The 27,523-nt window shown below is 38.8% G+C and overlaps 1 protein-coding gene across 1 annotated transcript in view; it reads left to right on the top strand.

Annotated features, from left to right (window-relative positions):
• The window catches only part of LOC149137993 (uncharacterized), a 337,976-nt gene that overhangs the window by 119,173 nt on the left and 191,280 nt on the right, over window positions 1-27,523 (top strand). Inside the window, exon 7 of the mRNA XM_089447071.1 lies at window positions 12,768-12,880. Within this exon, the coding sequence (XP_089303197.1) occupies window positions 12,768-12,880 (113 nt within the window). The remainder of the gene's footprint in view (window positions 1-12,767; window positions 12,881-27,523) is intronic.

Here is a 27,523-nt window from a genome sequence, read left to right as displayed (position 1 = left end):
GCTAGTTGGTGAAGAACGTGATGATGACCCAGATCTACCTTCTTAGCAAGATAAACCTGCATCCCTAAGAGAGTAAGTTACTTTTAAGCAGGCAATGCCTATTGGGAACTCATCAATATTGTCAAAAATCCATCAAACCTACATGGTTGGCTACATAAAGGATGCCATTTTACCATGAATTTTGGATGAGGTTACTTTCACAACTATTAACTCAATTATACATTCAATGCAACAGTCATGTCTGCACTCAAAGAAGACAGTGCTTTCATGCATGAGATGTTTGTAAGGTTGAAGACACCTGACATTCCAAATCAAGCGAGGAAGGACTTGGTTTTATTCCTCCAAGAATTTTGTAGTCTCAACAAGAATCTGTAGCTTGTTCACCAAATGCGACTTGATGCTTCTCTTCTATGTACATTTTTGGTTCAACAAGAAGGCCATGCCCTTCTCAGCCTCTTGACCACATTTGGAAGGGACATGTGCGTTAAAGAAAAGGGTAACTAGGTTCGGTATTTGTCAATGTAATTTTGATCTTTGTACTTGTCAAGAAAAAGAATTATTATTTTTATAATTAATATGAATGAGTTTCTTGCTCATTCCATAGGTCTAGGAAAGTCAAAGAGTCAAGATTATATTGAAGAGCTCTACTTGAGCATCTATGTAATGAAAATGGGTCAACCTAGTGTCTAGCAGCCCTCCAAATGACAAGCACCATCCTCTCTGTCACGTCGGCTTGGAAATCGAATTAAAAGACTGTCAAGTCGGCTCATAAAAGATGACACACCGGTTCAGTGGTCATGTCGGCTTATTTATGGAACCTAACTACTATATATAGGCGTGGAAAGTATCCACATTACAGGCAGAAAAACATTGCGGATGTCTCTGAAGTTTTGGTGGTGATTACAATAGGTAATCACAATCTCAAAGATGTCCTCACACTCCTCTCTAAAATCTCGGTCAAGTTCAGGGTTACAGAAGTCTCGGAAGAAGGTGTAGGACAGTGTTTCGGTTAGGAGAAGGATCCCTCTGGCTTTTCGGATAAGGATGACTGCTGTACACACTCACATGCTCTCACAGTTTTGGATAAGGATGACTGTTGTACACACTCACATACTCTCACAGTTTCGGATAAGGATGACTGCTGTACATACATAGTTACATTCTCGGTCAAGGTGCAGTCATGATCCTAACATGGTCATGATCTCGGTAAAGGCTACAAGAAGACAATCATGATCTCGGTGGATCAAAAGGCAGCTCTCCAATACATATCTCAACATGGAAGATCTAGTTGATGAAGACTTCGGTGAAGGGACAACAAAGATGTTGCAGTAGTAATGAAGTGATGCAGTAGTGATGACCTCGATGGTGCAACAATGAAGATGATCTCAATAGTGACAAAGAAGAGGATTGGTGTCTTGGTCTTGGAGTGGCCTAGTAGGTTAAGGATCATGGTCTTGGTATTCGTTAAGTAGAATCTCTATAAGAAGAATTTTGTGCAGGTTTTCCTCTCCAAGAGGGAGAGGTTTTGGCCCTAGCAGAAAGCCAACACCTTGTGTTCTTGTCTCTTGTATTTTGGTAACTTTTTGATGAAGTAAGAAATGCACACACTAATGATATCAAGATAAGATTGTGCTAATAAGCAAAAAGTTAAAATACCTCACAAATAGTTATCATGCTAAGAAGAATCACAGTAACATCATTTGCCCTAGATTCTTCAACAATGTGCTAGTAGTTTTTGGAAGTTATCTGAATGATTTTGGACCCTCATACATTGTCAGGTTCTCAGACAGATACACTAATAGATATTTTCTATGACAATTACATGGACCAATTGATAGGTGTTATCACATCAACATGTCCTGCACATGGGAGCTCATACCTGGGTAGAGAAGCTACATGTATTGATGGCACCAACCCAAGGGCTTGTTTGACAGTGCCAAAGATTCTTACAAACATCTGTGACCTCTTATGTTTCTGTGTTCCACACCATTCATATAGAATAAAGTACCATTTTCTAAATAATGATGTTATAGAGAAGGTACTTCACTTGACGTGTTGAAAGGAGAAATATGGTGTGGTGGTTGGCATTCGATTCTTGTGCAACATAATATATGGCAATGATGATTTTCTTCATCATCATATAGTGCAAAATGCCATTTTTGATCCATCTATACGACCTTACAATTACTGGAGTGCTTGAGCTTATTGAGTACATTCGCAAGGAAAATTTCAAGTCTCTCATTTCATATGTAGTTGAAAACTATTCTCATGAGTTGGAAAAGATTGATTATGTTGATAGCTTCTAGTGACTGAAGCTTAAATATGAGCAGTCTCTTAAAGGTTATCCTCCTCAAAATGTTACAATGGAAGGAAAAGATCGTGTGACATAACAACCATTTCTGAGCCAATGAAGCAGAATGATGTTCTTGAGAAGGAAGAGGATTGCTTCACTGAACACTGTGTTGATGAAAATAACTTGGTAGCTGCTCACACCTCTACTTTGTGTAGTCAATTTAACAAGCGCTGATATTGGAAATGGAAATGTCATGGACTCATTAATGGTAAGAGAACAATCTATTGGATTAGTTGATTATGAACATGGAGATAATGATGGGTTGCTTGTATTGTCCGATCATGATCTTCTCTAGTAAATTCACAAGACAAGGATGTCTAATCAAGAGAGGTCCTCCTCTCGGAAAAGTTTGCAACACCCAAACTTGCCATTGCTTGAGAACAAGCAATGTTGGGAAGGGGGGACTATAATGTCCCCTATGAATTAATTGCCTATGGAAGGACAAAATAGCATATCAACCCCATAGGCTGTAGTCTTCATAAAGGGGATAAAACCCAAAGTTTCCAATGTTGGGGCTGTCAAAATTCCTAAACGAAATTCTTACTGCAGCAACTGATGATATTTCTCCTATTTGTTAAATTCCTTCTAACAGATTACTTGCAGTTTCCTACGGCAAATATTGAAATACATACATTGCAGCCTTCACTTAATTAAATATTATGCGGAAACAAGAGACTGAGCAAGAAAGAAAATACAACACAAATGACACTGTTGTTTTTGGACAAATGTCCCCAAAAAAACCCATTGCAGGAAAATTGGTGCAACACATCTGAGGGTTTATTATTATTAAGCAGTAGCAAATTCTGAATACATCTCTGAATACTTCTCAGGTTATTCAGTTACAGAGAGAGAAATACTAGCAGAAAGATTTGTGAGATTACCTCACACAATCACTGAAAAAATCCTAGCTGATTTGGACTCTGGATGAAGTGCCTTTGGCAGGCCCTACGTTGCCTCTGCGCAGTCCTCACGCAGTCCCTGTGTCAACCTCTCTAGGCACTGCGTCACCCAATTTGCTGATCGATTTGCTGCCTGGAGTCTCTGCTCTCAACCTCCCGGTCTCACACCTCGACTCCCGGCTTCTGAAACTGACTCTCCCTAGCAAAATCTTAGACTCTCTCTCACCCTCTGCGCTGCCTCTATGCTGCCTCTGCGCTGCCTCTACGTGGCCCTGCGTTAGCCTCTGCGTCTGGGCTACTGGATCACTCTCTGCCTCTCTCTATTGATGATTCTCCGACTGAGAAAATCTCTCTCTCTCCAGATGCTATCCCTGCCCCTCAACTGCAAGAAATCTCCTCGATCAGAACTTCCTCCTGAGAACTTCTCACTTCAGAAATTCGATCTCTTGATCTCTCGGTGTATTTTCCAAATGACCCTCAAGCTCCCTTAAATAATCTTCTCGTTGACATTCAACGGCCTAGATTAAAAGCTAATGAATGGCTAAGATCCTTTTAGCTTGATCCTCGTCTTCTTCTAGAAGTTATACCCACAATTAGATTAATACCCATTAATATTTTTAATTTCTAAAGTTTAGACTTAGGGTCCCATTAAAAAATATTAATTATTTTAATAAAATTGTCTTTGGGTGGAATTTCCCAAAACGCTTTCTGGGTTCTTTGGAATACATGTGCCCAAGCCTCCCTACCAAATTTGAAGCCTATAGCACATCCGATGCTACCCCAAATCAACAGGGGCAACATTGTGTAAATGTTGGGTCGGTTGGGGCAAAACAAGCCAAAATTGGGGGTTGCATTCACAACCCCTCACATTTGGGAGCCCATGAAGGAATCCATAAATAAAGGAGATTTGGAATCAAATTATCATCATCGAATTGGATCAAATACATCTGTTTTCTTGAGCTGTGGCTTTGAGGGTTTTAAGACCTCTTTTTCTCTACTAATTTCGATGGTGAAAGGTTCATCCTAGTTACTAAATTCTTCATTAATTTTCTATTCTTGTCTGGAAATCGTGGGATTTGCCTATCTGGAAGACAACATTTTTCCTTCAGACATTTCGGCTTCCCTAAGGCAGAGTTTGTGGGTATATCCTGAGGAAGGTTTTAGTGGACTTTCCTTGAGACAGTTCAACTTTCCTGAGGTAGGATTTGGTGTCTTTCTCTAAGACAATTCGGGTCCTCCTGAGGCAAGTTTGGTCGCTTCCTGAGGCAGAATTTCAGTGACAGTTTGGTCATTTTTTGAGGTAGATCAACCCTTTTTCCCAAGGTATACTTCTTTGGTTTTAGACTAATTACGTAGCAGAACCTGAAGGTTTTCTTGAGACTGTTCGGACACCTTTGAGACAAAATTCAGTGGGGTTCTCTAAGACATTTCGTGGCATTCCTAAGGCAACAAGCTGAGACTATGTATGGACTATGTATGGTAGACGATAACTATTTATAGGCGCTTTGAATTTGATATAGTATTGTTTTACTTAAATGTGTGGGTCTGCAAACTATAGTGATTTGATTGTTGGTTGAATACATACTCAGTACAATGGGCAGTAAGACGTAGAACAATGTGATTTTTATTGGAGGATTATATTGTTATTGAATCTTATGTTTGTGTTCATAAAAGATTCTATTGTTGTTTGTTTACTGGAACACTAGCTAGAAATAAAACTCTAAATTGCCCTAGAATATTACATTCTACATGCTAAGATTGTTGAATTCTGTTGCTGTGGAGGGTCTTCTAGCTTGTATCTTAGTTGGAACTTGGAAGACCTCAACTTGCCTCTTTTAGGGGCATGTGATTTTTATCGGAGGATTATATTGTTATTGAATCTTATGTTCGTGTTCATAAAAGATTCTATTGTTGTTTGTTAACTGGAACACTAGCTAGAAATAAAACTCTAAATTGCCCTAGAATATTACATTCTACATGCTAAGATTGTTGAATTCTGTTGCTGTGGAGGGTCTTCTAGCTTGTATCTTAGTTGGAAGACCTCAACTTGCCTCTTTTAGGGGCTTATCGATTCTTTCTTATTTTTAGGAAAAACATGCCTAAGTCTAATAAAAGATAAGTTACTTTATTTAACTTAATTTGTAGTAACTTCAACGATAATCTCAGCTGTCGATCTAGGCCTACTAAAGTTATAAATTAAGCCTAATGAAGAGGTTAAGACACAATTTTTTTAGTTGAAAGAAGAAACCCTAGAAAGGAATGACATCTTGTTGGTGATGGATGCAACGGGATTAAAGATCAAGAGGGAACAATGATCCTCTTAAATTGACATCCCTATATTTATATGAGGGAAACCAAGTTGATTTAGGGAAAAGTTAAACTAAAACCCCTAAAAATAATATTTTAAGTGTTTACAAGATAAGTGGGTCACAAGATGACCTAAAAGATAGCTATCTCAATGATAAAAAATAACAAAAGGCTTCCTTTTAGTGCACGTGTGAGAAAAAGCTTCTCCAAGGGTGACATCATCCTCCAATGGCGAAAGTCTCCATCAAAAAGGTGCTAAGGATGGGTAAAAAGAGTGTTCCTCAGTCCAAGCCATCTCCAGGAACTGGGCAACATCTATGAAGAAGGTGCAATGCCAGCTTAGGGGTGTCTTGTTAAATCTTCAATGCCAGATCAGATCTATTTTATCTTAGCAAATTTACACTAAACCTAGAAAAATATTTTACACAAATAAAATTCTTGCAACTGCTGTAAAGTAACTACCTTAGTATTTTAGCTTATGAAAATTAAGTTGCAACAAAAATAACAAGAGAAACCAAACATAAAATAGTAAAGAAATGATCCTAAGCAATGCTCCTTCATTTTTATATTAATCAGGAAAATCAGGGTCAGTCCTGTTGATTTTTTGTAGCATTGGGAGGTATTCTTGCATGCCAAAAGGCCTCCCAAGTTGTCCAAAGAAAATTGTACAAAAGGAAATATTAAAATTATTATTTTGGGCTTCATGTAGGCCTTAAAAGTCAAGTTGGCCCCACAAGTGAAGGGGTGTGACTTTTAGTCAAAAGTCAGCCCATCTAACTAATATAAATACAAGATGGCCTCCTCCACTTTGACCAATGCGGACATCAAATCAATCTCTTTTGTTATGATCCACACATGCGAAGAAAGGAGGAGGAAATATGAAGTTTGAAGCTGCCATTTGACCAACATTGACCTGCTCATTTGACAAAGTTTGATCTGCTTCATTTGATTGGGTTTCTGGCTGACTTTCACTAGAGTTACAAGCTGAATTTGACCAAGAAGAGAGGCTGTGTTTGACTGAAAATTTGGACTGTTTAACTGCAAAGAGGACAATGTGATTGAGCTTTGACTACAGGGTTGAATGTGGGTTTGACCGCAGGAAGTCAACCGCAAGTCCAACTTGACGCAGTGGTCAACCATAGACCCAAAGTTGACCGCAAGACATTGTTGACTAGGCTGAAAGTTGACCAAGAGTGATTATTTTGAAGGGTTTGACTAGTGTTGGCTGGCTGATATTTTTACCAGATTTGACTGGTATCTTTGACCTGGATTTTGTGTATGAATTTACAGGGTAAGTTCCTCAGATAGAACACCAAAGGACACCGCTCACAAACAGATCACGAATCAATACATCAGTATTCTTGACGTGGTTAAAACCGGGAAACAGTCCACGACCTGAGCCAACGTGGCCACTTCAGGCAATTTATTAATAAAAGAAAGAAAATTTACATAAGCTTCTCTCATGAACAGTCACCTTACAAATGACCCTCCATGCTCTTTAAATAGAGATCATGGACCAATCGGGTGTTAAGCCACAGATCAAGTGTTGGTAATACTGAGGAGAGAATGAACCGTCGGATCACTTCATGTCTAGAACATATCGTGACTGTCGGATTGTAAGTTACAAAAGTACATAGTAAAGAAACACACTTTACCTAACTCTACACTAGACCAAGTTATACTTAACTTTTTTCTATGGCGTTGGAATATCCTAACATCCCCCCTTAAGAACAACCTGGGATGGGATTGAAGGATGTACAAATATGACACAATAGGAGAAGGAAGGAGGCATTAGAGCCTATCCCCCCTTAGTGACAACTTCCTTAACTCCAACCATAAATCGAAGTTTAGTAAACTTCGCCTCTGTGAGAGCCTTTGTAAAGATGTCTGCAACTTGATCATCGGTTGAACAATATTGCACTTCAAGAACATGTACATGAATGAGCTTTCTGATGAAGTGCATGTGTAGTTCAATGTGTTGGCTGCGCTGATGTTGGACTGGATCTTTTCATAGTTGAATGGCACTTTGATTATCACACCAATGTGTAGTCGGATGCTGCTGCTGAAAGCCAAACTCTGATAGGATCCGACGAAGCCACAGGGCTTCCTTACTGGCTTCTACGGCGCCACGATACTCTGCTTTCGCTAAAGAAAGAGAAATGGCACTTTGTTTCTTGCAAGCCCATGTAATAGGTCCAGAACCAAGAGTGAAGACATAACCTGCAATAGACTTCCGATCATCAGGGTCACTAGCCCAATCAAAATCAGTGAAACCAACCAATAGAGGAGATGCTTCTGCACTGTAATGAATCCCAAACTGAACTGTACCTCGAACATAACAAAGTATTCTTTTAGCTGCTCTCCAATGACTTTCATGTGGGTTTTGCATAAACCGAGCAATAAGGCCAACAACAAAGAAAAGGTCAGGACGGGTATGGGTTAGATACAAAAGTATTCCTACAAGCTGATGGTATAAGGTAGCATCAACTTCAGGGGAAGTATAAGTGACTGAAAGTTTGGCTCCAGACTGAAAGGGAGAAGGGGCTGGCTTACAATGTTCCATGTGAAAGTGGCGTAGAAGATCGCAGGCATACTTGCACTGGGAAAGGGAAATACCTTCCTTGGATTGCAAGACTTGAAGACCAAGAAAATAATGCAAGTGTCCTAAGTCTGTCATTTCAAACTGCTTTTTAAGGCTAAACTTCACATGGTTTATAAGGTTGGGATGACTACCAGTAAGGATAAGATCATCAACATAAAGAACAAGAATGATAAGAGACTTACCCATTTCTTGGTGTAGATAGTATTGTCAGAATGACACCTAGAAAAGCCAGTATCTAAAAGAAAACTATCCATTTTGGCATACCAAGCCCGAGGGGCTTGCTTGAGATCATAAAGGGATTTCTTAAGCCAACATACAAGGCTGGAGTCTGTTTGTATAAAGCCAAGAGGTTGTTCCATATAGATTTCTTCATGCAAGAAGGCATATTTAACATCCATTTGACGGACTTCCCATTTGAAAGAGGTAGCAAGGGAAAGAACAAGGCAGATAGAGTTCATTTTGGCAACAGGGGAGAAGGTTTCAATATAGTCAATGCCTTCAACTTGTGAAAATCCCTTAGCAACAAGACGAGCTTTATGTTTATCAACTTTTCCATTTGGTCCAAACTTGGTTCTGTAAACCCATTTACATCTTGGAAGAGGAACAAGATCCCATGTATCATTTGCCAATAATGAACGATATTCTTCATTCATAGTTGCGTCCCAATCTGGATGGCCTGAAGCTTCTGCAAAGGTGTCAAGATCATAATTCGCTGAAGCTTGAGCCAGTAAAGAAGAGGCTCTATCGAACTGAGAACGTGTACGTCGCTGATCTGTAGGATCACCTGCAAGAGAACCTGCTGCATCCTGAGTAGCACAAACCCATTTTAGAAGCTGAGGAGCTGAAGGAGGATCCTGAGAAGGTGGGGGAGGATTGTCATCCTCGTTGTCATGACCTGAAGAAGAAATATTTTCAGAAGTAGAAGGGATAGAGAGAGGTGGCACATCCGCTGAACTAGGCTCGTAGGCCGATATATTTTCAACAAAATTTACATCTCTTCTAATGATAACATTTTTGGATTTAGGTGAAAGAAGTCTATATCCTTTGACATCTTCAAAATATCCAACAAAAATACATTTTTCACTCTTAGGTTCTAAGGCTTTATGTTTCTCATTGGGAATATGGGCCCATGCTTCACTTCCAAAAACATGAAAGTGACTTACATCTAGTTTAATTGAGCTCCATGCTTCTTCTGGAGTGATATTCTTTAAAACCTTAGTAGGAGTGCGATTTACTATGTAATTTGCATAGTTAATTGCTTCTGCCAAAGAATTAAGACTAAGTCCTTTAGATTGAAGCATACAATTAGCCATTTTCTTTAAGGTGGGATTCTTCCTTTCAGCTACACCATTTTGTTGTGGAGTACATGGAACAGTGTGTTGCATTTGAATTCCATGCTCAGTGCAAAAGTTGATGAATTTGTTGTTAACATATTCTCCGCCATTATCAATTCTTAGCTTAAGAATTTGATGTCTAGATTGTTTCTCAACAAAGGCCTTGAAGGCCAAGAACATGTTAAATACTTCACTCTTGAGTTTTAAGAAGTATACCCAAGTGCGTCTGGAGAAATCATCAATGAAAGTTAAGAAATACTTGTAGCTAGAGAATGATACAACTGGAAGTGGACCACATAAATCACTATGCACAAGCTGTAAAGGGGCTGAGGCGTGCCAAGAGCCACATTTTTCAAAACTATCCTGATGATGTTTTCCGAGTACACATCTGGAACAAACACCATCTCTGCAAGATACCATAGGAAGACTTGTCACCATATTTTATTTACATAGATTTTGAAGGGAGTGATAGTTTAAGTGACCAAATCGCTCATGCCAAAGTTTGCTCACTTCATCATTATGAGCAACAAATACCGAGGGAAGAGTTGATGACCCAAAGTTGTTAAAATTATACAATCTTGTAGAATCATCAGCAATGCTAGTAGCTAAAATCTGTCTAGGATCTCTTAGGTCCTTAATTACAACATCATGAGGTGAAAATTCAACGATTTTACCTTCACCTGAATGAGTTATCTGATATATAGATAGAAGGTTGCAGGATAAGGTTAGAACACATAATACATCATTAAATTGACCATTGTCTAGATGAATAGTTCCAGTCCCTACAACTCTAAGAGATCTATCATCACCAACATATATATTTTTGGTGTTACAATCATTTAAAGAAGAAAACATGGCTTTGTTTTTTGCCATATGATAAGAAGCTCCAGAATCAATGAGCCACTCATGAGAATGAGAATAGGACCAAATAACCCTTCGAGCATCTTGCAATCCATATGGCCTCACAATTCGCCAGATTCATTGCCATGTACTTGGCTTGTACTGAGTTAAGTGCCAGTGAGTGCTGCTTCCAACTATAACATGAGGTCATAGTTGATCCCAAGCTAAAACAACATCCAAATGTACTCTTATTGTCTATTGCACTCGCTTGCTAGTCTGAATCTGCATAGCCCTATAAATCAACTCCACCAACTTTGAAATATCTCAGTCCAATGTCCACTGTACCTCTCAAGTACTTGAGCACATGTTTCGTTGCAACGAACCCTTCTCGGTTGCACCATGAATTGGCTAAGTGTATTCACAAGGAAGTTTATATTTGGCTTAGTGTTGACTAGATGCATCAAAGAACCTATCAGTTGCCTATACAATGTGGGATCTGCCAACTCATCCTCAGTAGTGCTAAGTTTCTTCAAGTTGGTGATCATAGGTGTAGATATAGGCCTGCAAACCTCCATCCCGAATTTGCTCATAATCTCCATTGCATACTTGCAATTGAGACTTGGTGGCAGTGGTGGCTTTATCTTGAAAAAAATGGTTAACTGTTGCTTGATGTGTGACATTCAAAATTCAGATCCTTGTTATGTTTTTCTGGCCACATTCAGCTCTTTAGACAAAAATAGTTATATGAAAAAAATAATGGTGGCTTCCTATGTTTTATTGCGAACCTTAAATACTTTTATGGGTAGTTGCTAATTGTCAAATGTTTCAAAAGATTTGCATATTTTTCACACTTTTCTTGATTGCTTGGACATGAGTATTCATGAAAGGGCATGCCGCCTAGTATTTTTACGTGGCCCTCATTTGTAAGCAAACAATATCATTCTTTCATACATTTATTCATTATAATATATTTAATCCTTAATGGATTACTTTATATTTCAAGTGTCATGGATTATTTAACTTTGACCCAGGTTTTGGCGATTACTTTTGTATTTAGTTGAGTCATTGCAAACCTACCCTTTCTTCTTCTGACTACATTTGACTTTACATTGAGTTGGCTACCTCTCACTCTTATTTCTTGTACGTATGCCTCCCTTTAGCACTTCCTTATTAGATGGCCAAATGAGTATCATGTGTCTTCGAATGTTGAGCAATGCAATGGTGGCATTTTCTCAAAAATTGAGTAGTTCTTTGATTGTGGATGGGTTTTCATATACCCATCCATGCACGTATATGGGCTAGGTCATTTCCTACCCACTTTCTTTTACATTTTCAACCACAAGTGTATCTTTGTTGAGCATTGTATGCCCACTCCTTGTGTATTTTATCATCCTTATTCACGACCCCTTGCTAAGATTAAGGGGGGATGTTGGAATGATGGTGATCTTCACATGCGGTCTTTTATGGCTAAGCACTGGCTTTATTGTATTTTTTTTTTATATATTTGACTAGGTTAGCCTAGAAATCCTCTTGCATTCTGCAACATTGTTATGTGAGCCCATAAGCTTCTCTTGAAGGGATGCCTCACTTGAGTTGTGTATATATACACAATTGAAACTCTCATTTGTATCATCTTATCATATTGATTGATACTGATTGATTCTTTAGCCTATGGGCATGATTCCTTAGCATTTTTTCTTGGTAAAATATCCTAGGGAAAACCTATGTTGAACTGGCTGTCGGGATGGGGGTATGGGGGGATGAGTTTCTGGGATGGCTAGAGTGCACCCCCAAATTTTCAGGGGATGGCAAGTTGGGGATGACAATTGCAACAACTATTTTTTATATTTATTAATAAAAAAAAATTAAAATAAAATTTAGTAATTCAGCATAAACAATGAGCATGAATGATAAATTAAAATATAAAATTTAGGACTACTACTAATTTTGAAAGTCAAATTACAAAAAAAAACTAATAGTCTAATACTAATACTATCTAATCATCATTGCGCATCACAAAAACAAATCTCATTATCATTGCGCATTGTCAAGAACTTAAGAAGTACTATTAGTCTGCTACAACACAATCTACTACTGTTTACATAATCATTCTATGATGTTGTGATGCATGATGAATCGTTTCAAAATTTAAATAGCAGCTAAAATTTAAAGCCTAAAAGTAAAATTTAATAAAACTGTAAACATGAACAAGTCATGAACCGATTGTTCACCTAGCTTATTATGAATTGATGGTCAGAAGTAAGCATCATAGAGTGATTTTCTTCTAAAAAGTTAAAAGGCCTTTTGAGGATGAAGATGGTTCTATAGAAAGTTATTGTTTCCTTCCGCAACTTTTTTGTTATCATGGTAACAATTTAGAATTGGTGATAATAGCATGATGACTTACCACAATGTTGTAATGGTTGTTTCAGGTATATGGACAAAAGATATGAAAAGAGAAACAAATTTGCAGCAGCCACAGGTTAACAAAGCATTGAAAAATCTGGAAGCTCGTGGCTTAATAAAAGGGGTGAAGTGCGTTTCTGTAAGTATTAAATTTTTGCTTGATGTTTGTTGACCCATAAATATGACTGTATCAAGCAATGGGCACAATACCAATCTTTTTCTCTTTTCTTTGCATTTTTCTGTCCCAACATGCATGTGTGTGAGTGGGGATGAAGTAGATGATACATGTCACAATAACAGATGATTAGCCATATGGAAGATAAACAAAAATTCCTTGGATGTGTGGATTGTGGGGTCCAAGGATAATCTGCTTACTACCATTTTTAACTCACCTCGGCAGAGACTGCCCATCATTTAGCTTTGAAGACCTTACAATTTAAAAAAAAATAGTGCTTCATATCTAATGACCTAGCCTGGATAATAGACAAACAAAATGCGGTAATATTACTGCTCGTTATCAAAGATTGAAAGGAATGCGAAGTCTCGGAAATAGTAGTATTGAATGAGAACAATAACCTTAGTTCTTCAAAAAATTCTGAGATATGTCATACACTCAATTTAGGTAAAACTGATGAAAATCCATGTTTGCTTGGTGCCGAATACAAAAATATTTCCTGTTTTAAATTGGAACTTCAAGCACCCCTCCTTGCAGTGCAAGAAAAAATAGTGGACAAATTATGGACAAATGTGTTGAAAGGGAAAAGTAATTTTGTAACAGTCACTGGGTAGCATAGCAATAAAGTATCCAAAAGCGTGATGTTTCTGCAGGTATTGCGTTTGAACTGTTATTGTCTATTGGCCCTGTTACCCCTCTTCCAACAGGGCTGCTCCAGAACTTTTGACCACGCGATTTGTAAGCCCATATGTGTGCAAGTGATAGCCTTGTTAGGCCATGTGGATCTTTGTTGTGAAAGTGTTTGCTAGATGCCCAATGGTTGACAATCATAGCTGGTCTTTTTAGCTTCATTTTCATGGTGTTTGGTTTTATTTCACTGCTAACATCCCTTTAGTGGGCGATAACTCATTGCCTTGATGGGCATTCTTATTTTGTGGGGTGGTATGTGGGCATCATGGAGGCCCTATTAGGACTTGTTGTCGCATAATCCACACCTTTGGGTTACGTGGAAGAAATTTTTAGTCCACTAAGTGTGGCCTTGGGGGCAAGTCTTGAATCGAGTTGCTATCACTCAATCTCAACTCCTCCATCTAGGCTAACTCCTAGTGAACCTAAAGGGGGTAGTCCCTAAAACAACCAAGGCTGATTAAGCTGTAGTAAACAAGAGAAGACAATTCTATGAGTTAATTAGATTACACAAGAGTACTTTAACCACAACCACAATCATACAATATGAATGATAGACAAGCAGATAATCAAATGACATAAATTAAATAATGAAATAGACCAGTGCCAAAAGTAAATGCTTGTTGTTTTGAAAGTATATCTGCTTGAAAATAATTCGAGAAATGAAATTGTAACCCAATGTTGTATGCTGTAGAAATGTTTTGTAGAGTGCTCTTGGTAAATTTTAGTAAATTGATTTCACATGGAATTATTAGTTAATTTGAGTGCACAATGGAAGTGCGGGTATGTGACTCGTGTGATTGCAAGAAAATAAAACTAATCTAATTTGTGTTTCCTCTTTTACCTTTATCTTTCGAATGGGGTAGAGAAGGTTGCTAGGAGATCCAACGGGAGGACGCATCGCTTCAATGAGTACTCCCTTGATTTCACAGATCAACAATTCAAGGAGATCCAACAAGAGGAGGCTAGCTCACTCTCTTGATTTTTGTAGCATTGGGAGGTATTCCATGTTGAATTCTGTAGCTATGGTCGGTCTTCATAATTAATAGTTTATCCCTTGAAATACATAATGAAAAATATAAGACATGTTCTTTATACCATTTTGTTGTTAGCCCTTGAAATGATTAATATAAGACATGTTCTTCATGAGGGTTTCAAAAGATAAATTTTTGAATTTTTGGCTTCAAACTTTTCAAGTTGGTCCTCCATCAAGTCAAGTCAGCCCCAATGAAGAGACACCCATTCAAGCCAGGCAAAACACTATATATAAGGCATTCAACCTCCTCCACAAGACGCAATTTGATCACTCACACAACAAAGAATCTTTTGGGCATCCAAGCAAAGGAGAAGAAGAATGAGGACTAAGAAGAAGGATGAAGACATCTAAAGTATATTCTCTACCTCTCTTTGACTTCACACATGCAATTTTCTTGGCATATTTTGGGGAGTAGGTCGAACTTTTGGGAAACAGGGCCGGAATTTTGGGTAGAAGGGCCAAGTTTGTGGGCAGTTTCTGGGAGGTCGAATTTCGACCTAGGCAGATTAGACATGGCTGAGTTTGTTGGGCTTGACAAGAGGGCAGTTTGATCAGGTTTGACCATTGTATTGTTGCTCTGTTTGACCATCATATTGGCTAGTAGAATTAGGTGTATCTCTTGTTAAACTAAAGAAATTCTGTAAGGAAGAGGTTGTTGGGTTTTTCCACCAAGTGGGTTTTCTCAGGGTAAATCTTGTGTTGTCTTTGTGCATTGTGATCTCTACTGGCCTTGTGCATTTATGGTTGAATTCCTGAAGTGTAATTATTTAATGATAAACTGAAAGTGCGAAAAGACTATTTACGTCATTAGAATTAATTCTCAGTTTTTAGAAATTAGTGCTTGTATCTATTACACTTGAAAAATCAACATGATATCAGAGATTTGGTGAAGGAAAGGACAATGAGATCACTCTTCGAGTAGCCTTGGTAAAGGAAAGGGCTTTGAAGGTCAGTGTTAAAGAGACCCACATCTACAATTTGATTGTTTGTTAATGAAGTCAGAAAACAAATTGGAAGGAGCTTCAAATTTCAGGGCTTGGAAGACAAGGATTGACCTCATTCTTGCAAAGAATGATGTCATGGATATTGTGAAGGGAAAGGTTATTAAACCTTCAAATGATGTCTGGAAAGAAAAATATAAGAAGATGATAGCTCAAGCAAAAGTATTATTGTAGATTCTATCAAAGATCATTTGATTCCATATGTCGCAAGTCTTGACACCTCAAAGATGTATGATGCCCAGGTTGGATTATACACCATCAACAATATTGGTCAATCAATGAGTTTGAAGAATGAGTTTCGTGATGTTAAAATGTCAAGAAATGATACTGTGGCGTCATATTTCATGAGGATCTCTCAACCAAGAGATCAAATTCAAGCAATTGATGAAGTTATTTCTGATAAAGAACTTGTGACTATAACACTTAATGGTTTGCCTGACTCGTGAGATTTGTTTGCATCTAGTATCTATTGTAGGAAGGAGATTCCAAGTTTTGAAGAACTATGGATGTCATGTACTCAAGAAGAATCTAGACTTATATCAAAGGGAAGGATTCAAAGATCTAAAGGGGCTGACTCTCAAGCATTTGCTGTTGATTTCTGGTAGCATCAGATGTGCTCTAAGTCTCAAATTTTGCAAGGAGGTTGACACGTATTCCACAATACCCAGAAATCGTTTTTGGAAATTCCACCCGGAGACAGTTTTATTAAAATAATTAATTATTTTTAATGGGTCCCTAAGTCTAAACTTAGGAAATTAAAATAATTAATGGGTATTAATCTAAATTGTGGGTGTAACTTCTAGAAGAAGACGAAGATCGAGTCCAAATGATCTGAGCCATTGATTAGAATCTAATCTGGGTCGTTGGTTCTCAACTGGAAGATTATAAGGACATCGATGGGCATTTGGAAAACACACCAAAGACAGATACTCAGTTACCCGCGTAAGATCGATTGTCTCACTGGTCGAAGTTCGACAAGAGAAAATCGAAACAGAGGGCGAGTTGTAGGTGAGAACGAGAGAGTGGGTATCAGCATTAGTTGGGAGTGCAAGAGCAGAAGACGCAGATCAGAGGAAGGACATCACACAGGCTGTGATGCAGAGGAGGGACAACGCAGAGGCAGTGTGACGCTGGGACTGTGCAGTCCCCATGTAGAAGCTGACGTAGTGGGGCGTAGAGGGGGCAACAGGTCCTTTCCTGGATCAGAAACTTGCTGAGAAGTATCTGTAAAGTTTCTCACAGAGAATCCTCTTCTATTTCACTGATTGTATCTTGTACATGAGATTTTCGCTGAAGATTAATAAAGAAACCCTCATCTGTTGCACCAGTTTTCCCACATTGGGTTTTTTTGGGGACAATTGTCCAAAAATAACTATGTCATCGTGATTATACATGTGCTAGTATTTTTCTTTGCATTCACTTTCCGCAAAATTTTAATTGTGAAGGCTGCATTAGAATTTATTTCGATATTTGCTATAGAAACACTGTGAATAACTTATTTCTAAGTTAATAAGTAGAAGAAATAATATTAATCAATGTAGTTAGATTTCTATTTAGAAATTTTCACATGGTATCAGAGCAAGGTTAAGTAGGAGTGCAGATCGAAAGAGCCAACGTTGAAGAGAAGGAGGGAGTTCGAAATTATTGCATGGGCAGAAAATCAAATCCCCAAAAGAATTGCGTAGCCCAGTCTGGGAGGGCAAAATTTTCATGAGAAAATCTCTCTAAGAGATTCGACAGAGAGGAAGATTTCTGGATTGAGGTTTGGTAATGACAGAGGGAGCAACGCAAAAGCTTCAGTGCAGAGCAGTCTTTAGGAGAAGACAAAGTTTTTCCTGCAGTAGTTGCTGGGGCAGGATAGCGTCAGAAATCGTTAGAAAAATAGCACAAAGATGGAAACTCAAGATGTCTTTGAATTATCTTTTAGATTAGAAGAAGAATTCGCATGCTTAGCAAGTTCAGCGTTAATAGATTATTGGTACATTGATAGCGGGGCTTCAACCCATATGACTGGAGTACGAGATTATTTCTTGAGCTATAAAGAAGAACAAATGGACTTCCAAATTACTATGGGAAATAGAACGAAGTGTACTCCAGTAGGGAGAGGCACCATAACATTTCAGACGGAAGCAGGAACCAACATCCGAGCCACCAATGTTTTGCATGTGCCTGGGTTAGGAATGAATTTGATTTTAGTGTCCCAGTTATAGGACAAGGGATACGATGTATACTTCATTGGAAAGAAAGTATACGTCAAACATCCAAGCTAGAAGAAGAAGAGACAAATTGGAGCTCGAAGTAATAGACTATATAGGTTGCAGCTCGAGTCTCCAATAGCATTGATAGGAAACAATCATAATGGTGAAAAGGAACTAAATGAATTATGGCACAGGCGAAGGGGACACTTACAGCATGGAGCACTGAGGATGCTCAAAGAGAATGTTATAGGAGTTTTAGTCCTTAGTATTGAGCATGATGATTTATTGAGTTCCAGTCCTTTGTCACCTTTATTGATGTTCACTCTAGAAAAACTTGGATCTATTTCTTAAAGACCAAGGATGAGGTCTTTGATCGATTCAGAGAGTTTAAGGCTCTCGTTGAAAACATGACAGGGAAAAAGATAAAGGTATTGCGTTAAGATCATAGTTTTAAAAACCGCTCAGAAAAACCGGTAACCGGTCAAACCGGCCGGTTAGCTAGCTGGCCGGTCCGAACCGGCCTAAAAACCCGGTCAGACCCTTCATTTGCCCGATTTTTGGCCCTAACCGGTGAAAACCGGCCGGTTTAGGACAAAACCGGCCGGTTTGTTACAAACCGGCCGGTTTTGTCCTAAACCGGCCGGTTTTAGGCACAACCACCATAAAGTTAAAAAAACATGTTTTTGACTGTGTTTGAGGGGTTTTGGGGGGGGACTAAGGGTGTTTCAACCCTAACAATGTTGGCAATTAATGGTAATGTTAAATTCTTAAAGTAAAAGTGACATTTCCTTTAATTTTCATTTTCATCCTTTTACTTAAATTTTTAACATTACCATGAAATGACTCAGGATGTTTGAGAGTGGTTTCGACCTCATTGGATTTCATATGGAGAAACTAGAATTTTGGATTTCACTCAAAATTCAGCAGACTTAATGGTTTTCAGGATTTCATGGTTTGGGGGTAAACAATAAATGCAATTAGAGCTCCAAATGATAAGAAAAACTCCTGATCTAGATCCCATTGTGTTGGACGATATTGATCCAACATCAGAATGGGTGGAGGAGACTGAAGAACCTGTGTTTGAGGCTGATTTTGATATCGACATGGCTTTGGCGGGGGATGAAGCAGATTATGTGGTGGCATCAGAACCAGGATCAATAGCGGCATCAAGGAAAGGCAAGGAACCAATGGAAGGCACTAGTCATGCAGGTCGACAAAATCGTGCTTCCATTAGGTCCACTTCTATTGTCATTGGTGGCATTGATACTGAGGTTGCAGATCAGGCTGAGGCATCCTCAGACTCTGAACCAGATGATGTCTATGTAGCTCCTGATGATGATCTTGTGTCTACTACTAGTAGTGGTAATGAACTTGATGATTGATCATGTGTATACTGTAGACTTGTAGTAGGCCAATGGCCTCATAGCTTGCAGCAATGTTTTTGGACTTTATAGGCCATTTAGAGCCTCATTTGTTATGTATTTTGCTATTTTGTTGATGATATGTATTGCACTCGGTGCCATTTTGATGTATTCACCTTTACATGGTATATAAATGAGCAAACTTTGCATATTTTGTCTCTATTGGCTTGGAATCATGGTTTTACATCTTAAAAATAGTTTTGTTTAATTAAAAATTAATTATTTAATGTATTTTTTTAAAACCAGTTCGTTTAGACCAAACCAGTGCCGGTTAGACCGGTTCCGGTCGGTAAACCGGTTCATTAGGTGGACCGGTCCGGTCACCGGTTCCGGTTTTAAAAACATTGGTTAAGATAATGGTGGAGGATATACAGACAAAGACTTCACATATTTCTATGCAAAGGAGGGCATCAAAAGAGAATGGACAACTCCACATAATCTAGAGTATAATGGAGTAGCAAAGCAGAAAAATAAGACTATTGTTGGAGCAACAAAAGCTATGTTGTATGATCAAGACTTTCTTAGATTCTTATGGGCAGAGGCTTGCAACAGAACGGTGTATATCCAGAATAGAACTCCTCATAGAGTGTTGGGGAAGAGAACGCTTGAAGGTGTCTTCACAGGGAAAAAGTCGGAAGTAAGTCATCTCAGGATATTGGAAGCATGGCATATTGTCACATTCCAGATGAGAAGCGTTGTAAACTGGATTAGATTGCAGAAAAGGGTACCTCGTAGGATATAGTGAGACCTCAAAGGCATACATAATCTACATTCATAGCAGTAGGAAGATTGTAGTAAGATGAGATGCAGAGTTCATGGAGGATAGAGATTTCAGGAAATCTCGAGAGATGCCAACAGAAGGTTAGTCACTAAATGTTCCATTAGTCCAGCAGTAGAAGGGGCAACAAGAAGGACAGGCAAGAGGACAGACACCTGGATCGAGCACAGTGACCAGTACCAATATTTCCTCAAAAGAAGGAAATCCAGATAGTTCTCAGTAGATGGAACAACAAGATCAAGAGAGGGAGTTGATTGAGCCTCCCACCACCAGTGGTAGAACCAACAGGGAAGTACAACAAACGCTGAGGGACGTAGAGGAATTTTTTGGAGCTCCTAGAACCGAGAAGAGGCAGCGTAGGTAGCCTGACAGGTACCAGACTTTGGTAGCACAGGTTGAAGAACCCTCTAGTTTCCAAGAAGCCGTTCAACACCAAGTTTGGGTGGATGCCATGGTAGAAGAGTATAGTTCTATCATGATGAATGATGTCTGGGAAGTAGTACCTAGACCAAAGGATAGATTAGTTGTAGGATCAAGGTTGATCTACAAGATCAAGTATGCTGCAGATGGCAATATAGAGAAGTACAAGGCTAGGTTCGTGGCAAAAGGGTACTCACAGAAAGAAAGAATAGATTATGAAGAGACCTTCGCCCTAGTAGCCCGATATACCTCTATCAGATCTGTTATATCTCTAGCAACTCAAATGGGATGGGAGATTCACTAGATGGATGTCAAGACAACATTCTTGAACGGGGTGATAGAAGAAGAGGTGTATATAGAACAGCCTGAAGGCTTTGAAACTCATGAAAAGAGAACTCATGTATGTAGATTAAAGAAAGCCCTGTATGGGCTCAAGCAGGCACCCAAAGCATGGTATGGTCAGATTGATAGTTACTTGCAACAATTAGGATTCGTCAAGAGTGAGGCTGATCCCAATCTCTACTATTTAATGGTAGAGAATGAGCCACTTATTCTAGTATTATATGTGGATGACTTGTTTCTAACAGGGTCATCTAGGCTCATACAGGACTGCAAGAAGAATCTTGAAGCAGAATTCGACATGAAGGATATGGGGTTGATGCATTATTTTCTAGGATTGGAAGTTTGGCAGAAGAATGGGGAGATCTTCCTCGGGCAAGGAAGATATGCTACAGAGATCCTGAAGAGATTCAAAATGCAGGATTGTCGACCCATGGCTACACCCATGATCACCAATTGGAAGAAAATAGATGCATCAAGAGACAAGGAAGTGGACCCCATCTTGTATAGACAGCTCATTGGGTTTCTCATGTATCTGGTCAACACTAGGCCAAACATTTGCTTTGTTGTCAACACCCTTAGGTAGTTCATGGTGGAACCGAAAAGGGTGCATTGGGCAACAACTAGGCACATTCGTAGGTATGTGCGTGGAACAATTGGATATGGGTTGAAATACTCTCGAGGAGATGACGTCAGATTGAATGGATTCACAGATGCAGATTGGGCAGGTAATTTAGTTGATGGAAAAGTACCTCTATGTAGTGCTTCAGTGTTGGATCATGAATGATCTCTTAGTGCAAGAGGAAGCAAAAGTCGGTAGCTCTGAACTTAGCAGAAGCTGAATATATGGTAGCCAACATAGCTACGTGCGAAGCTATATGGCTTAGAAAACTGCTCGTGAGTTTGTTTAGAAAAAGGATGGAAGCGACCAAGGTTTACTGCGATAATCAGAGTTGTATCAAACTCTCTGAGAATCCAGTATTTCATGATCGGTCGAAACACATTGATATCAGATGTCACTTTATCAGAGACTGTGTTCAGCGTGGGGCAGTATAACTGCTGTATGTTCCCTCAGGAGATCAGGTAGCAAACATACTCACAAAGGCTCTAGGAAGAGCAAAGCTCATTTAGTTCAGGGAGCAGATGGGTATGGTAGAGAATCCGTTTCAGTAGCGGAAACATGTGATTTCTCAGTTATAGTAATAGGGAATAAGAGGGAGTTGCAATACAGATGCAATGTTGGTAGTGGCAGGGTCAACAACAACACAGATGCAACATTTGCACAGTAGTTGGTGGCAATGATGTCAAACATCAACAGTGCAGAGGGAGATGTTATAGAACAGTGTGATGCTTCAACAGGTTGCATTGCTAGAGCACATTCCTTGCTAAGAGGGAGTGTTGATTTCTGGTAGCATCGTATGTGCTCTAAGTCTCAAATTTTGTAGGAAGGCTTAGACGCATGTATTCCACGATACCTAGAAATCGTTTTGGGAAATTCCACCCGGAGACAGTTTTATTAAAATAATTAATGATTTTTAATGGGTCCCTAAGTCTAAACTTAGGAAATTAAAATAATTAATGGGTATTAATCTAAACTGTGGGTGTAACTTCTAGAAGAAGATGAAGACCGAGTCCAAATGATCTGAGCCATTGATTAGAATTTAATCTGGGTCATTGGTTGTCAACTGGAAGATTATAAGGACATCGATGGGATTTGGAAAACACACCAGAGGCAGATACTCAGTTACCCGAATAAGATCGATTTTCTCACTAGTCGAAGTTCGACAAGAGAATCGAATTAGAGGGAGAGTTGCAGGTTAGAAGGAGAGAGAGGGTATCAACATCAGTCGAGAATGTAGGAGTAGAAGATGCGGAGCAGAGGAAGGATATCATAGAGGCTGTGACGCAAAGGAGGGAAAATGTAGAGGTAGTGACACTGGGACTGCGCAGTCCCCACGCAGAAGCTGACACAGTGGGACGCAGAGGGGGCAACAGGTCCTCTCCTGGATCATAAACTCACTGAGAAGTATCTGTAAAGTTTCTCACAGAGAATCCTCTTCTATTCTGTTGGTTCTATCTTGTACATGAGATTTTGCTGAAGATTAATAAAGAAACCCTCATCTGCTGCACCAGTTTTCCCACATTGGGTTTTTCCAAGGACAATTTACCAAAAATAACCATGTCATCATGATTATACATGTGTTAGTATTTTTTTTTGCATTCACTTTCTACAGTATTTTAATTGTGAAGGCTGCGGTAGAATTTATTTTGATATTTGTTGTAGAAGCACTGCGAATAACTTATTTCTAAGTTAATAAGTAGAAGAAATAATATTAATCATTGTAGTTGGATTTCTATTTAGAAATTTTCACATTTGCAACACGTTCAAAGAACGTTGGAGGAAGAAAAAAGTTTGGCTTCCAAAGAAGAAATGAAGAAATGAAGATAAAAGACTTGAAGACCTACTCCTGAAGGGAAGAATAATATGTTGCAGGTTCAATGCTATCATTGTCACAAATTTGGTCATTATAGAAGCCATTGTCCTGAAAGATCGAATGATAGAAAGAGAAAGGGAAAGCAACATGCTACCACAACAAACATTGATGAACTTCCAAAGAAACCCAAGAATGAAAATCCAGGTGACAGATTTCTTCTATTTTTATGCTCTTATAGGTTCTATTGTAGATAGCGATGACTTGTGGTTGGTAGATAGTGGTGCTTCAAGACACATGACAGGAGATTGTGACAATCTCACAAGTCTAATGGAAAAGAGATTATCTCAAAAGGTAGAGCTTGGAGATAACAACAATTATGTATTCAAAGGCGTCGGGGCAACATCCATTCAACTGGAATAAGGTGAAAACGTTCATCTTAGCAACATACTATATGTACCAGGTTTGAAAAACAATTTGGTTTCCATTTCATGTTTGGAAGATAAAGGATATAGAGTAGCATTTGTTGATGCAAAAGTCGTTGTATGGAACAAGGGCTCAAATATAGACTCTACTAGAATAACTAGAGTTTGTTAAGGAAGGTTATATAGACTCTTGAAACAACCAACTCAAGCATTAGTGCATAACGATATCAATCCATATGAACTATGGCACAAAAGATATGCTCACCTTCACTATAGAGGCTTGCCAACTGTAAATCAAATGGTTTCATGTGTTCTAGAATTGCAAATGGAGCATGAAGGAGTCTGTAAAGGTTGTGCGCTTGGTCCTAACCTCCTTGAATCCGACATCCTGACTGACAATGACTCTACTCTGTCCTAGAATGTAGACCTTGTAGGCCTTTTAGACCTCATTATTACCCACAAAAATGCCCTTCTCTGATGAGGGCTCCAGCTTAGTCCTCTTCTCTATAGGAATGTGGACATAAACTAGACTATCGAAGATGCATAGATGACTCACCTTTGGTCTCTCTCCTGTAAACATCTCGTCAGGGGTCTTGTCTTCCAATACCCTGTGAGGACTCCTGTTTTGCGAGTAAACAACTATATTGCAGGAATTTGTCCACAAAAACATAAGAAAGTTGTAATCATAGATCATTGCTTTCGTTGCTTCCATTATGGTCTAACTCTTCCTTTCTGCAACCCCATTCTGTCAAGGGTTGTAAGGTATCGTGAGTCCCTTCTTGATCCCTACCTCCTTGTAGAAATCCTAAAACTCATTTGGGGTAATACCACCCCCATTATCAAATTTTAGTACCTTAATCTTCTTCCTAGTCTGTTTCTCAACAAGAGCTTTGAACTCTTGAAACTGGCTAAAGATCTCACCCTTGGTCTTCAAGAAGTAAATCCAAGTCTTCCTGGAACAATCGTTTATGAATGTCACAAAGTAGTTAGACCCCGTGATTGATTACAGTAACATCAAACCACATATATCTAAATGCACCAAGTCCAACACTCCCTTGGACCTGGTCTCAATGTGAGGAAACACTTGTAATATTCCCTTCTAAATTTATCTTATTTCCCGTAAATTATTCTATGAAATTTCTTCAGAAAATGTGCATAATAATTCTTGCCGAGAATTTGACAAGATTGAAACCAATACAAAGCTTATAGACAATTTTCATTGCAAAAGCCTCAACTATTTATTTATTATTACTGAAAAGGAATTTACATCAAATTCATCTAAAAGGAACTTGCCAGTAGATAAGCTGGAGAAACCCGATCTTCAAAATCCTTCTCTAGCTAAATTCCCTCATTCGTAATGTACACTATTTCATCCTTCTAACATTTACTTCAAAATCTCGCTAAGTTCCACTAAAGAGCCTGAAGTGGTTCTTCCTCTAGACTAGTTAGTGTGGATTCTTTCACCACCAAAACTAATTGCCACCAGCTAAGGTGCGTCTCCCAACATCGAAACCGAGAACTGCACAAGGGTTTTCCCTTCACATGGTAGGCTACTAGAGCTCCTAAATCCAACACACAATAATCCAAATCTTCATGTCCTCAAACGATCCCTTGCCTTTCTTTTATTGTGATGGTTGTCGTTTACATTGGGTCAGTACCATGGGTCTTTTGAAAACCATTGTTCATTTTCCTTCTTTTAGTAAAGTGACTTTTTTATAAGGTTTATTCTTTAATTATTTTTTGAGTCACATAATAATCACCTTTATCACCTTAGAGATGATATTAAATAATTAAATTAGTTAGCTTGTTTTCTGTTCTAAACAAGGGACATTACAAAATTGCCTTGGAAAGCTTGCCAAGCACACACCCTTTGCACTCTCCCTCTTGCTGCACTTTGATCTTTGTAAAACCTGTAGCCATCCTTCATAACACAGGAATAGCCTTATAGTGCAGGTGTTCCATTCTCTTGTGCCGAAGCTGACTTTGGTTGTCCTTGTCATGTACAAGGGCCTACACTTGCTAACCTCTCAACAGGGGTATAGGTTGTTCTCCCTGCTCCCTATGACTCACCTCATGCTAGGATCAACACCTTTCAGCCTAACAACAACTTCATCTCTCCTGAAGCTGACCTTTAGTCCTCTGTCCTCCATGGCTGAAACTAAAAGGAGGTTCTTCTCCAACCTTGGTACAAACATCACCTTCGTCACCTGCAAGATACTCCTTGAGTCTATCTCAAATTGTATGGTACCAATGCCCTCTAATGCATACCTAGTGTTGTCATCAAGCTCCACATGTAGATCTATAGGATCCTTGGCCATACTGGTCATGATATCGTAAGATCCCATCTTGTGATGAGATGCTCCACTGTCCACAAATCATACCCCTCTCGTAATGGTGCTAGAAAGGCATGACACCGAGTCAAAGTTCTTCTCGAACTTCTCGGCCAACTCATCCATCTGTGCTGTGGTTGTCGTAGATGTCTTCCCTTTGACCATCTTGTTTCGACATTGTTTGACATAATGATTGAACTTGTGACATGCAAAGCACTTGAATTTGCTCATGCTCTTCTCCTTTTTGTCTTTTGAAGATCCTCCTTCACTCTGGTTTTGGTTGGCTTTCCTCTTTCCCACAACCGACTCTAATCAAGGTGTTGTCTAGTAAGGACCCCACTCCACAAAGGTGGTCCAATGCGTAGCTCAACCCTTTAGAGCTACCTTCACTAGCTTTGAATCACTCACCGCTTCTCCCAAAGTTGATAGCTCATCACGATCCCACTAGATGTTGGTGATATATGAGGTCATGATCTCTGATCTATTCATGCGAATGTTGTTTAGCTTCTCTCAACACCATTTTCTTAGTTTCATTTGTAGTTTGGTATAGACTAGTCAAGGCCACCCACATCTTATGTTTTGTGTCTTTCCTTGATATGTGAGGGATTACGTGATCCTTCACACCATCCAAAATAATTCCACCTGCCTTCACATCCTTCAGCGTGTGCTTGGCTACTTAAACAGGGTTTGTAGGAACTTGGATTTCCGTGCTTGTAAATTCCCACAAGCCATTCACCTTCAGAATAATGACGATTTGTTTCTTCCATGGACTGAAATTACTGCCCCATCCAACATGTCTTCATACCTTAGACTCGGTGAAGTCATTTTGTTAGATCGACTTTAGCCGCAAAACCCTTGCTGCAAAATAAACATTCTATGACTATAGAACCCTCGTGATCTTCGATCTCTCCCACAAAGTTTCTATTGCCTTGATACCATGTTAAAATTTAAATACCAGGTCTGATTTATTGTACCCAACAATTATTTATACCCAGGAAATTATTTTATTACACAAATGAAATTTTGAACCGTTGAAATAAATACTTTGGTACTTTTAACTTCATGAATAAAATGCAACAGAAAAATCACAAGAGAATCACCCACAGGAACAACGAAAATTTGACCCAAATCGCTTTTTCTTCACTTATATCAAATTTGAAATTTTTTGGGTTTTGACCCACAAAAAATTACTTAGAGAAATAGTTGTTGAATTTCTAGTGCAATTAGGGTTACTACAATATTTCTGAAATTTTGATAATTACTTTTGATGTAGATTTTTTTTTTAAAGTTATTCCAATATATCATTCCAGAATTATACTTCAGAAATTCAACAATAAAGAACAATAGAACAATAGAGATCACAATGCACAAAAGAGAGAAGATTTACCTTGGGAAAACCCACTACGGGGAAAAATCCAACAACCTTTTCAATAGAGAAATTCTTCTTGTTCAATGAGAGACGCACCTATACTATACCTATGGTCAAACTTGGTCTTCTACTCTAAGTCAAGTCACCCAAAATTGATCTTGCACTTTGCTC

This window comes from Pinus tabuliformis, chromosome X (assembly GCF_031772625.1).
Source record: "Pinus tabuliformis cultivar Carrire ecotype Pingquan chromosome X, CPIR1, whole genome shotgun sequence".
Taxonomy (NCBI): domain Eukaryota; kingdom Viridiplantae; phylum Streptophyta; class Pinopsida; order Pinales; family Pinaceae; genus Pinus; species Pinus tabuliformis.
The sequence above is the reverse complement of the archived record's forward strand: the minus strand, read 5'-3'. Positions and strand labels throughout refer to the sequence as shown.